This window comes from Perna viridis, chromosome 5 (assembly GCF_037379345.1).
Source record: "Perna viridis isolate PV_CMFRI_1.1 ecotype Kerala chromosome 5, ASM3737934v1, whole genome shotgun sequence".
In the NCBI taxonomy this organism is placed as follows: Eukaryota; Metazoa; Mollusca; class Bivalvia; order Mytilida; family Mytilidae; genus Perna; species Perna viridis.
In genome coordinates, this window is record NC_142449.1 from 42,185,866 (window position 1) to 42,202,704 (window position 16,839).

At 32.0% G+C, this 16,839-nt stretch overlaps 1 protein-coding gene across 2 annotated transcripts in view; it reads left to right on the plus strand.

Moving 5' to 3' along the window:
• LOC148617783 (RAB11-binding protein RELCH homolog) overlaps positions 1–16,538 on the plus strand; it is a 90,145-nt gene extending 73,607 nt beyond the window's left edge. For both annotated transcript variants that reach the window (XM_088585335.1, XM_088585336.1), the window contains 3 exons: positions 8,070–8,186; positions 10,230–10,380; positions 13,091–16,538. In XM_088585335.1, coding sequence (XP_088441461.1) covers positions 8,070–8,186; positions 10,230–10,380; positions 13,091–13,205 — 383 coding nt within the window. In that variant the 3' untranslated portion in view covers positions 13,206–16,538. The remainder of the gene's footprint in view (positions 1–8,069; positions 8,187–10,229; positions 10,381–13,090) is intronic.
• The last annotated feature ends 301 nt before the right edge of the window (positions 16,539–16,839 follow it).

Genomic DNA, 16,839 nt, shown 5'->3' on the forward strand with positions numbered 1-16,839 from the left:
TAACTCAACAGAACTATCATCATTTTCAAGATTCTAGAAAAGTATGTATTCAATATCACTTCTGCATGTTCGATATTATTTATGCATTAACAATCTACTTGTCCATGGCAAACAGCTTTATTTGGTACATTAAAACCACCAGCTAATTAAATTACCGGAATTAAAGAACTGTTTTCTGACCGATAACGTTTACAGGCATAAAAAGACCATTAATTTTTAATGCTTATCTAAGGTTGCCTTTTTTACAATTATTATTATTATTGCATTCCAAAGAAGATTTAAAATTCGGTAAAGATGTAAAAAAAATCTGTCTCAATCTTGACAAAAAAACTGGAAATATTCGTCGGTCACATGATCAAAACAGGACAACCCGATACATTTCGATTTCGGCACATTGTAAGACTTACTAAGTTGGTACCTTTTTATATTACTTGTTTTGATTTGTTAGTATTCTCATAACTGATAGTTGTTGTTTTGGTATAACTATGACATTTAAAATTTCATTTCGTTTTCATATTTTATTGGTATCCTGTACTTCAGAGATTATCTTATGTCCTGTGAATTTTATTACAAGCTGTCAATTTTGTCGGCAAAGATTGTAAAAAAAAAGTTGAATCAGTATCTTATGTCTACGAATGTTTACACATGTCTAAAAATGCAGCTTACGTTAGTAGTGGTATGGAGATGCTTTTGAAAAACCGGAACATTATTTTATTTTAATACTCCGCCACACGTTGTTGTGAGGTGATATGTATTATTTTCCGAAAAGTTGCGTGTCCGTCCATCTGTCTGTCTGTCTGTATGTCAAATTTTAATTTGAAAACGGATCAGTGAATTTTTTTAATTCCACAATTATTTAGTTCTTTATATACAGACGCTGTGTCTGTGAATATTATTGTTTTTGGCCCACTTGCTACCTCTCCAGTGGTACGAGTGTTTCCACGTCGTTCATTGAAGACCCATGGGTGGTCTTGAGCTGACATTTGTCATCCCGGTCGTGTTGTCTCCGTTATATCCACCATATGATATCCAATCTCCTCGACGGTTAAGTTTTCAATTTTCAGCAAAATCCAAAATGTAGTTATCGATCGAGTGAGGCCATTTTGAACATTTTGCTATCCCCTTTTTCACTATTGCGAGGCGAGGTATCACTTATGTTCCATTAATGTCCGAATTTTATCATTTAATTGATCGGAATTTCAGTAAATAGTATAAAAAGTCTTTATATGACCATGCCTCAAATTGCTTAGGTTCTTTTATTTTATTTGATAAACTATTTCATAGAAACCATAGAGAGAAAAAAGTTTAAGTACCAGTCCAGATACAATTCAGACACAGTCAATGGTAAAGTGATTCATGGTCAAGAAAAAACCACTGAACAAACGATGCATTTTTAGTCTACACATGCTATACTTTCACATAACAATCTTTTCTGCATTTAGTTGTGCATTTTCTAGAAAATCATTCATTTATCTCCCACTAAAATCAACCAAATGAAGCCAAATCAAGAACGATAACTCTTGCAAAATGCAAATTTCATGAACAATCTATATAATTCTTATCTCAACAGTGCAACAACCAAATGAAAAACTTAAGACTGGTTTTGTGATCAGTTACTGTTTCTGAACAAGAAATAAAACTGAAATTTGTGGGTTTTTGACATGCATGAATCACCTCCTGTCTGATGTTTAGAAAAAACTGCTACTTAATTACTCGTGAAATATGAATATCGCAAAATAGTAACTCGTTTGTTATGATGTGGAAATTAAATAACTTGAGATGATATTTTGCGTTATTCAACTTTCACTCATAAAACCTATAAATAAATAGTCTAGGTAAGCTGTGGATGCCAAGTGATTTAAATGTGTCATAATTTCCATAGAAGGATATAACAGTTTAATCAATATATATACCTTACACACTTCCCAACAAAATAAGCAACATTTAATTGAATAAATACTTGGTAAACAGTAGGGATTGATTCCCTGTTCTCCAACTTATGAGGTTACCGTGGGAATTAAGTATAATATCAGCTTATGAGTATTTTTCTATTGTTCATGGTTCTACTCTATACCATCCGTAGTATCTAGGCAAAATTAACAATGGCATATTACAGTGAATCCTGTCTAAACCGAACCCTTAATAAACTGAAAACTTGTTTATTTTGAAATTAAGCAAACCAAACACATATTTAAGGAGGTAGACCTAGGGTAAGGGACACAACTCTTACAATTTATTGGAACGTTTGTGTTCAACATTTTACATCAATCTCGTATAAGAATCAAAGTAATTTGGACTGATTTCATTCTGTTTCAAATGAAGCTTGATAGGCTTTGGTGAATTAAATATGAAACAAACATATCACTGATTTCAAGAGTTATATCCCTTGCCATAGATTAGAGTAAGATAGGTTTAATTATATCTGGTAACTATGTCAGTAACCAAATTATAAACACGAGTAAGACCAAATATTAAATTTTATTTAAATTTAAATTTAGATAACAGAAATGGGAACATCAAACATTTCGTTAATGAAAGAAAATACAGACAAACAAAATCAACAAAGCTAAGGTCAAAGTTTTTGTATGAAACAAACAAAAATGGAAATATCAGAAACATGCATGGCAAAAACCCACTGATCTGACAATATTTCACTTAAGGATGCTTTCTTTATTTGAAAGACAATAATTTTATCTCTGCATCGCTGGATTTGCTCAGAAATTTTTCAATAGAATGTTAGAAGAATTAGGTTTATGACAGATTTTCCTGTCCTTGAAATGTTCATTTTCACGTATTTCAATGATATTATAACTCAATTAAGAAAAGTATGGAAAATCTTGTCTTTTTCCCTTGATTTTGATGGTCTCAAATAGTCAAATTAAACTTCCATAATAGTTGGTATTTTTATACCATATTTCACACATTGTCTGTATTTTACAGAGACTGACAGTTAATACCTCAGTTCAGAGGCTGTTTTACTTAAAACCGAAACGAGAGGAGGGTATTTCAGTTTTTTGTTTAATTTGCCTTAGGATTTCTGAAACGACCAATATACCGGGTCAGCGAAATGGGCACCACAACATGCCCTTAACATATTGAAATAATAAAACGACGTTGAGTGACAACAGCCAGGAATCTTTATTTATTCCCTTTGACAAACCCAGACGACAAAATAGTCAATACCACACGATAAAACTAAATTTAAGAGGGATTGAAGTCAGATGTTTATTTAAGGAGCTAGACCTAGGGTAAGGGACACAACTATTCAGCATTTTACATCAATCTCATGTAAGCATCAAAGTAACTTGGATTGATTTCATTCTATTTCAAATGAAAGCTTGATAGGCTTTTGTGAAATTGAATATGATACAAATATATCATTGATTTAAAGAGTAATGTCCCCTACCCTTGGTCTACCTTTTTGCGTCATGTATTTTATTTTTTTAAGAATATTTTATTTTGTTTTTGTTTGATTTTGCTTTACATACTAGTAATTGTTTTGTAGTGTATGTATTTGGGCTGACTCCTTTATGTTAAGTGGAAATATCGAAAAAAGTTCTTTGTCTGGTTTTACGTGACATGTTTCCTGTTTATTTTCTCCATTTTCTTTCTTGATAATACAAAAGGGATAAACTGAAAAGGTTAAAGTACAAACTGCCATCTGATTCTGTAATGCAACAGTATTCTCCGTTCAAAGTCATCAATAAGATATACAAGAACCATTCAATAACAACATGTTGGCTCTGTTATAGAAAGATACATTTTGTGGTTTTTGGTTGATTTCCCATGAGCCTTGCACCAGAAGAAACTATTTTAGAAATGTAATTATATTAAAGATCATTTCTCTTGATTACATTTAACAAAGTTTGATAAATTTAACAGAAAATTAATTGGTTTGCAACTTGAAGTATGGTGTTTTTTTGCCGATTCCACGAATGTGCCCGACGTTTGACTATGATAAACGAGAGAGAAATAACATTAAATGAAGAAACTATAATGATTATTTAAGTAAAAGTCTTTCGAAAAATCAGACAGAAGGTGATTCATGCATGTCAAAAACCCAGTTCTATTTCTTGTTGATCACATAACCTTATTTTTTCATGAGGGTTTTGTCCTTTTGAGAAAAAAATATATATAGATTGTACATTGAATTTGCACTTTGCAAGAGTTATCGTTCTTGATTTGGATACATTTGGTTGATTTTAGTGGGAGATGAATGTATGATTTTCTAAAAAGTGCGGATCAGAATGCAGAAATGATTATCCATATGTGAAAGTATAGCTTATGTAGACTGAAAAAGCATCGGTTTTTCTTCACCATGAACCACTTAACCACTTACAGTGTCTGAATTTTATGTTGACTGGTACTTAAGTATATGTTTAGCATTTAGAGTAGAGAAATAAGACTTATTCTTTACAAACCTGTCTTAGCATCTGTGACTAGTACAAAGCAAGGGTTTTTTTATTGAATAGCCGTTCGTTCTGAAATGTATGAAATATCTGCCATAAAATGGTAAATCATAATTAATCAATCTAAAATCAATATGTTTAGTCACGGATTTGGTCCAGATTTATTCCGTTATCCGCCCTGGGACGGTTATTAATGCATGAAGTTCAGCCAATAACATATTTGCTGAAAATCCGTATTTTTTGCCGGGTTGCACTCGGGCAAATCGCATTACAGAATGGTCAGTGGCGGGTCAAATATTTTTGTAATACTTCAGTATGAGGTTCCATATCGTGGGATGCGAGTTTTGGTCTGTCACACTTCTAGTTTACCGAGTTACGGCAACCCGGCCATTTCTGTCCTTGACCCATTTTGCTCTTAACGTATGACAGTATGTTGAAAATACAACCTTTTATACTGGCCAGCGATTTTTTACTTTTACAGGATTCGATGATATAAATGCATTCTGTATATTCAAAATACTTGGCTTCTGTGATAGGCATTTCTAATCTGAATTCCCTTTGTGGTTTCCTTTCAAATTCATTTTGTTTCGGTCAGTCTGTAATTGGTAAACATGCTATAAAATTGAGTTTATCGAACAGTTAATTTCTTCCTTAATGTGGAGAAACAGACTGCGAGGTATTTATGGGGGCTTACGCTGTCATCTGTTTCATTCTGTACTTTATGTAGTTGATGTCTGTATATTTTAAGTCTTTTTTTTTAATTTCATATATATAAATTATTTGAGTCAATAAATCATCCTTTTTAACTTCTCCGCGTCACGCATCCTACATCTACTGTAAATGAAATATTGTACTTTAAGAAACCTTTTTTTTTGTTACAGTGTGAATTTTTAGCAAAATTTCAGTTTTATCTACAAATAACAAAAAAATGTAAATAGTATTGACAATAAAAAAATGCAATAATTTCTTCAATAAATGGGTGTTAAAACCTTTATATACTTCCAATCCCCATTTCTCAAAAGTAAATCATTTTTAAGCAATCACTTTGCGCATCATTATGCTTCTTATAAAAGGAAACTTATAAATGACAGAAAACCTATTCGCTAATTCTTTTCTCGAGGTTAAATATGTTTTCTATAAAGTTTTCATAGAGAACATTGTCATAAACTTCATGTAAGAAAAAAACATGGAAATAATCTCTATTTTATTGTTTGAAAGTGCTTGAATGCTATATGGTAAAGACGCGTAGCTCTGGTTGAAGCCTCTTTTTGCAGTTGTGAAGTAAATATATAAACTGAGACGAGTGTCATACTCGACTCGAAATGTGAAAGTTACTATATAGAATGAAGAGCGGGTATCGATAGTAAATACATATTAACAGGGTATCCACTCAAAAACCAGGCAGTGGGTGGCACATGACAAATTTTGTTTTAAAAAATAAATCATCAATTTCATATCGCAGATGCATCTAAAATTTGAATATTGGTTTTTTGATTAACTGTAACGGTTATAAACTCCTTAACTTTGTGCAAAATTCTGTTGCTTTCTTAGGGAACTGTAAAATCATTTTCTGCGCCATCCATAGTAGATTTAAAAAAAAGTTTGTTCTATTGGACATAAATGTAAACATTACATTTGAACAAATAAAAATCCGTGGGAAAAACATATCATGTGCCATCTTGTCATACAAACTGCCTGGTTTTTAAATGGACAGTCTGTTAATGAGATATAAACATTCAATACTCATATGAATGTATAAAAAAAAGTCTGAAAAATTTCGTACATTTATAAAGATTGAAATTGAAAGGGGAGATTCACATATATAACCAGGGTTGCTATAAAATAGTGATATGTTTTGTCATTTCAAGGTTTTACCATTTAGCATTTGCTTCTTTGTATGTATTATTATAGTTACTTTATATTCTATGTTGTGTGTGTCTGTTTTCCATGTCTGGTCTTTGTCCCTGGATTAAATTCTTTTGATGTCCTCTAGAACCTTGGTTCCCTTGATTACTCTTTCAGCAACATATGTACCAGACTTATTATTGTACGCATTTGATCTATTGTACATTCTGTATACCACTGCGTCATCTTTGGCTTAACAGAATAAAGCATATAGTTTAGGTTATTTGTAAAATACTTTTAAAAAGTCAGTAATTATTGCGTGCAGTTATTACTGTGATGTAAAGTACTTAGAAGTCAATTATTAAATTTCTGTCTTTTTTTTAATGGCGATGTGAAATACTGAAAGAAGTCAATTATTATTGCGTGCAGTTATAAATTCCGATGTGAAATACTTTAACGTAGGCATTAGTTATTGCGTGCAGTTAGTATTGCGACGTTGTTTTGTACGACCAAAATATTTTTTTTTTAACAACGTTGAAATTTTTAAAATGCGAGTTTCAGTTAATGCATCTATCACAAAATATTGAAATACTTTCTTTGTTTACAGTTATCTGTTATCTGTATGGAATTGGAAATTCAATATAGATTCCCTGCAATGGCAGTAATAGAATATCATAATTGGTATTTCCCATATTGGAATCAAATAACACCTTTAAATCCAGCGTTGAACTTGTGTTACCCATTTATAGAATACAATTTTCTTTACATAAATCTTTTTATTTAATTGATTTTTTTTACTTTCGATTAAGAAGGTTAATGTTTCTGTATAGTCATAAAGTGATCATTTTCAGATTAACACTCTTTTGTTGTTTCCCGCAGCGACGCGGAAGGGGGCATAGAAATATCGATGTCCGTCCTTGCGTCTGTCCGTCTTTGTGTACGCAATACCTCGGAAACCGCTCAACAGACTTTGACTGATTTGACAGATTTAACTGGAGTAATGGAATTTTATTGTTTTAGTCATGTCATTTCACTGAAAATGCTGGTCTATGAAGAAAGTCCGTTCATATAAATTCTATGTATTATTTGATTTCACGTATTTTATGCCTGCACTCAACGAGTGGATGTTATGTATATTGGAATCACCTTGTCCGTCCGTCATTCTGACCGTCCGAATTTCGTTGCAATCATCTCGGCTCCCAAAAGATGAATTGATTTAAAATTTGGTTTGTGGCTTTACATAGATGGGTTATACGCTGTAACTTTAAGTTGTCGACAAAAAAAAGGTAAGCCGATCTCCGACATGAGGAGAGTTTCTTCTCCTTCATTGCACAAGACATAACAAAACGTAAATTGGGTAGTGTCCCAGTGAATGACGATTACTTACTGGTGCATCTTTTCCATATACTCAAAATTTATGTATTTTGTAATAGTTCAATTAATAGTTTCCTTGTCTTTTTTTTTCTCGTCTAAGCTGAGTTTAGGCCTCGATTCTATCACGGTCATCCTTCTTCGATTTGTCATGCGTAAGAGAAAGCATTTTAAATCGTCGTTTCCATACATTTCTTTGGAATAAAACATTGATACTTACATGCGATTAAATGAATTTGATACCTTTGTCATAGTATAAGTGGTATAAATGTACATGAAAATCATAAAGTTGCTGAGATTGGGGTGTACCGTGGACCTTCCCAGTCCATGGTCTATTGTAGAATGAAAGAATGATTAATTAATAGAATTGGACATGGATATAGGAAAATAGTACCTATGACATTCTGAGATAAGTGTTCGAACTCAACTCTTTTTTTATTTCAGTTATTCTCCCAAGACTTGCAGCTATGGCAATGGCAAACAATCAGGTTGCAGACGAGATAAAGAAACGAGAAGTGGCTCTAGAGCTCTTTGAAGCATACAGTTCCATGTCATGTTGTTGTATCTTTTTTTACGTATTGTTATTATTTGCAAAGCACGTTAACTCTACATGGACATACCAAGTACTTGTTCTTCCTTCATTTGGCGTATTCGACTTAAGAAGGTAGACCTAGGGTAAGGGACATTGCTCTTTCAAATCATTGGAACGCTTGTATTCAGCATTTTACATCAATCTCGTGTAAGCATCAAAATAACTTCAGATGAAGGCTTGGTAGGCTTTGGTGAAATTAAATATTATACAAACATATCAATGATTTCGAGAGTTACACCTCTCACACTAGGTCTACCTCCTTAAGCTAACCAATATGTAGCTAGACTTGCACTCTTATTGTCACTTGATAACCCAATACAAAATTGGCGACATCAGAGGGATTTGTGGTTTTCCAACGTAAGTGACAACGACAGTTGTGTGAAACTTTTGATGTATACTAACTAATTTCAGGTAGATTGCTTATAAAATGCAGTTTTTACAGAAGTCAGTATTTACTCGTCTATGAATTCTTCCACTTTGAAGAGGAAACTCGTTCGGCTGCACTTTACTCGTGTGAAAAACCGATTTCTCAACACTCTTGTAAGATACTTTCATTGTTATTTGTTCTTACACTGTTTTCTTATTTTTTTAATTTTTTTTTATTTATTTATTTATTTTTTTTTTTTTTGAAATTTGGAGAAAATCGTTTTCTGTGGCCCGAACGAACTTTCTCTATTAGACGTTTTAACTATCCAATTTAAAGTGCAGTGTGTAATGAATTATTTTACGGCCTTGACTGCATTTTGGGGGTTTACAAGATACATACCGGGTCGCTATTGTTGTCAAAACTTCCAAGATATTGGACCACATTTTGACTCGCATTTCTAGGATCCTACTGACTCTAACTGTTATTTATTTCAGCCACCTTTAGGTATATGGTCAACTAAAATTTGTGACGTCACGGTCATTCAAATGAATATGTTTTAGGAGAATTTGGTAAACGGAAACACTAATTGCAAACAAAAATATAATTTATTCAGTTATTCATTTATCTTGTCTTGTATAAAAAAAAATAAATTACTGGTATTTAATATTGAAGGCCGATATTTTACTCTTTGTTTCAGAATGGGGACGTCAACGATCTGTTTTCGGCTCACCTGTCCAAAGGCCAGGTGAGGTATTGACATCACATGTCGTCCGTCGTCGTCGTCCGTCGTCTTCGGTAACAATTTTTCAAAACTATTCTGCTCTGACACTACTTGACCAATTGGAACCAAACTTGGTATGAATGTTCCTTAGTGTATCCTGTATAGAACTGTTGTGGGGATTTTTGATCTGTCGAAAAACATGACTGCCGTTACTAAAAATAGAACATAGGGGTCAGACAGTAGTTTTTTGCATATATCCCCAAAACCGTTAGGGATAGCTAAATTCTGATATAAGGTTAAAGTGTTCAGCATGATGAGATTTATCTATCAAATTTTCATTTTAATCCGTTAAGCCATGTTGGAGTTATTGCCCTTTTTCAACATTTTTTGCTATTTTTTATGTAATTTCTTTAAAAAATTTCTCTTCTGAGACTACTTAACCAATTGGAACCAAACTATGAATGAATGTTTCTTAGTGTATCCTGCATAGAACTGTGGTGGGGATTTTTGATCTGTCGAAAAACATAGCTGCCGTTACTAAAAATATATCAGGGGTCAAAAAGTAGTTTTCGCATATATCTCCAAAAACCGTTAGGTTTAGCCAAAGTCTGTCAATAGCTGAAGCTGAAATGATCCATATTATTATGACTACAAAAGTTTTCAGGGATAAAAGTTGTTAGACGATTCCTTGGAAGAGTTATTGCCCTTGAAAAGGGAACAATGACAGAGTTTTTTTTTACAATTTTCAGGTAATATTTTGAAAACTATGATAGAAATTCTTCTTAAATTTATTGCCCTTGAAAGACCAAATTCAACCTGATGAGCAATTCAGGCTCCTGGGTGCCTCTTGTTTTTTCAACGGCCTGTTCATATATAAGGCTCCTCTTTATGGTTATTTATGGTATAATCCTTAACTTGTTCAAGTAATGAACGACCAATTAGTGAGGGAAACAATGCTACCTGGACTTAGATGTTTACAGCAGGATATGTCACAGACAGCGCCGGAGCATGAAGAGGTTATTCAATCAATGATCAAAGATTACGAGAACAAAATGGAAATTTCTAAATCTGAAAGGTACGTACATATAAAAAAAAACCATTTTTTTTGTATACATTTAAGGAGGTAGAACTACAGTATGGGACGTAATTCTTGAAATCAGTGATATGTTTGTATTATTTTCAATTTCACTAACGCATCTCAAGCTCTCCTTTGAAACAGAATGAAATAAATCCAAGTTACTTTGATGCTTACATGAGATTGATGTAATATGGTAAATACAAACGTTCCAATGATTTGCGATTACTTAAGTTGTAGTAAATTAAATGTCATAAAAGGCTTGCTACAAGAGAATGCTTGCTGTATGAAATAGGGTCACTGGTCCCTATCTTTTTGCAAAAGGGGTAAATAAAATTGATATAGAAGGTTGAATTTTCATTTTCATTCAGTCTCAACAATTTATATATGACGGTTTTCGTGCGATATCTTGAGTATTAGTTAGTTGATCTTCATAAACAATGTTTCAAACTGCCAAAGGAAGTTTGGTAATGATTTTGGGTGGTTATGGCTCATCCGTTTTTGAATAAACTATACAACACCAGTAAAAGCAGAGGAATTGGAATATCAATGGTATTGTTTCACAATATTCTATATGCCCCAATAGTCATACTTGAACTTTACAGAAATTGGAAGTCAAAAAGGGGTCCTGAAACATGCATTATCCTGATGTCAAAAAAGTTTTTTTTTTTTTTGTTTGTTTGTTTTAATTTGGGAGGGTCCGATTTTGAAATTTTTTTTATTGGATTCCATACGAAAATCCCTGTCTGTATGATTCAATCAAATTTCAGATATCTTTTGCGTGTTTTGAGTTATTAGGGGTCAAAATGACCTCACCCCCAAAAATCAGCTTTTTTTATATTTTTGGTCCGATTTAGAATTTTTTTTTAATTGGAGTCCTTATGATAATCCCAGACTGCATTTGTCAATTAGATTTCAGTTTTTCTGACAATTTTCGAGGTATAATGGAACAAATGGGCCACAACACAAAAAAAAATCGACTTTTTTTTTAATTTATGGTCGGATTTAAAGGTTTTTTCTATTCATTGAAAAGAGAACATAAGGATCAGACAGTAGTTTTTCGCATATATCTCCAAAACCGTTAGAGTTTAGCTTAATTCTGACATAGGGTAAAAGTGTTGAGCATGACGAGATCTATTTCTGGTCAAATCTTGGTTTTAATTTTAAGCCATGTTGGAGTTATTGCCCCTTTTCAACGATTTTTGCTATTTTTAATGTTATTTCTTTCAAAAATCTTTTCCTCTGACATTATTTGATCAATTGGTACCAAACTTGTTATGAATGTTCCTTTGTGTATCCTGCATAGGACTGATATGGGGATTTTTGATCCATCAAAAAAACATGGCCACTGTTAATAAAAATAAAACATAGGGGGTCAGACAGTAGTTTTTCGCATATATTTCCAAAACTGTTAGGTTTAGCCAAATTCTTTAATTAGCTGAAATGATCCTTTTTATTAAGACTACAAAAGTCTTCAGGGATAAAATTTGTCAGATGACTCCTTGTAAAAGTTGTTGCCCTTGAAAGGGAAAAAATGACTCTTTTTTACAGTTTTTAGTCAATATCTTGAAAAATATGAAAGAAACTTTAAGTTGTTCAAATGATAATTATGATAAGTCCTACCAAAGTCTTCTATAGTCAAAATTGTTAGACAACCTCTTGTTAAATTTATTTCCTTTGAAAGGCAAAATTCAACCATATGAGCGAATCAGGCATGTTTTATTTAACACACTTATCAGTCAAAATCTTCATCTGATAAACAGGGAGTGAAGAGTAGTTTTTTCCCACTTAAAATTTGCGGAAAAATTCAATTTGATGAAAAAAAGAGTTGTTTTTCTTCAATCTTATTTAAAAAATGTGAAGAGGGTGAATAAAAAAGTTGTTAATATGTGTGAAATTGGATATATTTAAACTATTGATCTACAGATCATATCCATACATGTTAACCCTCCATATTAGGGGGAAGATTCCCACAATACTCATGAATAATGTAAAACCTTCTACATAAAAATGTAAGATTTATGGTACATTTTTAGTGACAACATTTTCGGTGAAAATGCAAATAATTAATTTTTTACTTAAACATATTACTTATTTAAACCCCCATAGATCTGTGCCCAGGTTTAACAATTTTGTATGTCTCTGAAATCAATAAGGATTAACATTAAGTTTAAACTTTTAAGAAAAAAAGCAGTTCTAAATATGGGAAATTCAAGTTTATAGTAACAGTTCATTTTACATCACATAATCTTTGAAATTGACTGTGTATGATTCTGTTTTTATAAGAATCAAAAACATCCAGTGCTAACAGCGCTGATTGAGATTATGGGGTACAAAGTAGTCTAATTACGCACCTTGAAAGCAGAACGTTATAATTAAACTGAATTCCACAATATTGTTCAATAATGTATCCAAACCAGTTTTTGTGTCCATAATGAGCTGTAATTCCCATGTGTGTGTCATAAATTACTATTTTGTCCACATTTGCCCGTAGTGAACAAAGTTCACCTAGCTGCGGTTGTATCATTTGCGCTTGGCGAAGATTTTCATTTTGTTATCTGTTGTTGATTTCATACAAAATCGTATGTGCGAAATAAATCTTAAGTCACAATACTTTCGACGAAAATACCACTGACTTTTTGTGAATTTGACCATTGTTTTGAAAGATATTTTATTTCAATAGAAAAATTACATTTTTATTTATTTTCAGGAGTTCAAGCTTTGGACATTCAACATCTAGTGGATCTGATGATATGAAATCTCGTGTTTTTAATAAAATTAAAGATACTACAAACTTGTCAAATATATTTACCAGGAAGAAATAGTGCAGAAGATGCTTTAATTTGTTGCCAATGAAAAATCATTACTTGTTTTCACTCATAAATGTACCAAATTATTCTCATACATGGTAGTACTTAAGTTTCATGCTCATGTTCAGTCATTTTTGTTAGATTTTTGGACTCCTCTGGTTTGATCCATTTTATAGTATGAATATTTTTTTGACCCGTGACCCCCACTTTTCTTTCATTATTTCATTAAACAAAAAACAAAAAAATGCTTTACGGTAACCATTTTATGAATTCGGGATTTTTAATAGATAAAACCTAATAAGACAAAGCCTATGAAAAATCAAGAGGAATTCTTCTCCCGTCAACATTTCAAATGTTTTAATCTCACAAACAAGCAAACTTTCCCATCAATATTTTGTACATTTATCGAAGATTTCACAACCCTTTGAAATGCGTGTTATTCTTAAACAGAGTATCGAAAATTCTTGAAGCAGCTTCATAGTCTAATCTTAAACATGAAGAATTGCCCGTTTGTGATGTTTTATGAAGCCTGTTTTTTTTAAGCTTTGTTAAGTGTTTAGTTTAATTAATTGATTATCTTTATAATTACAGCAAATGAACTAGCACGTTTGGTTTAAAGATCGGTTTAAAAATCAGTTCTGTAGTCGGGATGAAAGAATTGACTTATTGATTATATTTGCACTGAAAACATCATTTTTTTCTGTTTACTTGTTTGTCCTTCCTAATAATGACGCGATAATTTTCTCTTGTCATTGCATCAAGAAAGAAAGACAACTCTGTAATATATTTTAAGCATTGTTTGTTGTTAATTACATGATGTGATTTTTGTGATTGGTATTGATCGTGTGATAAATGATAATAATGCATTTTAATTTATTTTGGGCGATTGATTTATTTAAATATATACACTATGTTGAGATATTCAGTTTGTATTCTTTATCCATATCATTTATCTCCTGCTCATAATGTTCAGTGTGCAATATTGTATATACGCTTTTACATGAAAAAGATATCTATTTATATGGTAGCCTACCGCCCTTGTCACAAAAAATCCTAAGAGTCAAATTAGTCGTAAATTGTGACGTCACAATACTTAACTCTATTATGACATCATAACTAAATTAAATTTAATCATGAGGTTGCAATTAACATTCTTCTCTGCACATATCATGTATTGAACATTATTCAATTTTTTTTTGTCATTTTTAAACCAAAATGATAAAAATCTAGGTTGGAAATTAATTTAAGTTATTTTTTTCTTTTTTAAAAAAAAATCAAACACTTGTACCTATATATAAATCTAGTGTTTCTCTAAATTTCTGTTGTTTATGTACTCCAAACAAAGTTCTTGAGGATGTATGTGGTATGTCTGTTTATCCATTCTCTCCCCTTTCATGTCCCTTGTAAGTACTTGGTATTATAAACTGTTCAACGTTTTATAAGACTTAACATGAAGGTTGAGAGGATATAAAGATTAAATATAAGACAAGATCACAGTTTAAGTTTAGATCTTTGCTAAAAGCAATAATACATTGTAGATGACTTTTTGTATTTTCAACTTGAAATTATTGATGGATGTTGGAAAATCTTAAAATTTTGATAGTTGAATATTGTTTGTAAATGTCCTTGAAGAAAAAAATTATTGTCTGACGTATGTAAGAGACTTCATATAACTAGAGGGTTTACATTTATTTTCAGAGTACAATTGGAAGCACAGATTTTTTTAATCATTCATAGTTGGGTTTTTTGTGGGTCTTTTTGTCGTAAATAAGACGCCTACAGAAGATTATGGAGGGTTGTTGGGCGTTGTGCTAATAGGGCTTGTAAGTCTCGTCATGTGACTCCGTGGTTTCACGAGAATGGGTCTAGTGTACCATTCAAATGCATAGAGATTTGTCATTTTCAGAGCGTTGGGTTGAGTATATAAAAGCAAAACATATTTTCGTGTAAAAATATCAATAAAATGACAAATATTTATTTCCACATGATAAAAGTGTCAAGAAAAGCGTAAAATAAAAGATTTAACATTGTTATACAGCGTTTCGATTTCCTTTAAGTAAACAACAAAATGCAGACCGGTCTTCCGATAAAGAAAATGAAACTAGAACGAGACTTTCAGACCCCATAGAAGAAAGACGAAGGTTACAATATCTATGCAACATGTGCTTTAACAATTGCTATCCCTATATAAGACAGAGTCGCTGTAGATGTTAACTTTGCCAATCTTCTCAAATACCCAATTAAACTTGGGCTCAACGAGTGAGTGGTATATTGCAGTACCATTTTGAGGCCGTCTGTACTTCCGATTTCGGTTGCAATTATCTCTGCTCCCAGTGAATGGATAGATTTCAAATTTGTATGTGAATTTATGCAAACAGGGCATACTTTGTTATCGATATTGGCAGATTCCCGATATCAACTTTTAAGTGATCCTGTACGAGTACGGGTTTTCCTAGCGAGCGAATTTAAACTTTGAAGCTTTCCAAGAGTGGATGGTATATTGCACTATCCTTTTCAGTCCGTCTTTACTTTCGATTTTGGTCGCAATTGTCTCAGCTTCCTGTTGTGGATAAATTTTAAAGTTTTGTGCGGGTGGGTGTATAATACTACTATATCCGTGCTCTTTATGTTTGTCTTGTTAAATTTTACGTCGATTCGAGTTACGAGTCGGCATTTGTATTTTTGTACATATGTTTGTCCATTCAAACGTCGTTTGGATTTCTTTATTTTATGTTATTCCAAATGCTAAACAACATAAAGGTCAATTGCCATGGCAGAAGTAATATAGCCGACATGAAATTTTTAATACATTAATTTATTTCCTGTACATAAAAATGCAACATAATAAACTACTGAGTGGTGTAAGTAACAGTAGAACGCAAGTAACAAACTCTTTTTAAAGAAAGTCACTCTTAATTTTAAAAGCTCTACAAATTATTTTTCCAAGTTTGCACAATTTGTCTAGTACGTATACTTTCTAAAATTAAGTAGCCCCAGTAAGTTTTTTTTTTCTGAAAAAATAAGGCTTTATAAGCACCTCGATATTATTTGAGGGTTTTCATTATGTTTTGATTAATTGTTCCCTTATCGTTTCAGAATAGTGATAATTGAAATGGCTTTGTTGCTTTGAGGACATTTTTAGCATAGTTGTTGATTGTTATTACGTTTTACAGAAATATGAAATAGGCACAGATTATTAGACTTATGTGTTTCCTTTGTATTTGCATTCCATAAAACACGGTCACAATAAATTTAGAAAGTCTATATTTATTATTTATATGTTAACATAATTTACACATTTTTTACAATCTGTTTTATTACTGCTAATAAAATCTGTGATCACTGGAATTTTTGTTTAATTTAAATGATGTTTGAATGAGGGAATGACATGTTCGTTCGAGGATATTTGTATATTAAAGAAAACACTATGATGACGAAACATCCTACAGAATTACAAAATATTCTCATTATTGCATATATTGATGTTTATGGCCCACTGCATATGTCCTTTTCAAAATTAATTGGTACATTGTATAAGGCAAACAAACCACACTAAAGGCAAACATTACACATTTCAAGGTGATGAACAATTGGATTCAACCACCTGAGACTATTTGAGTGTGGCTTTAGTAAAATAAGTAAATTGTAT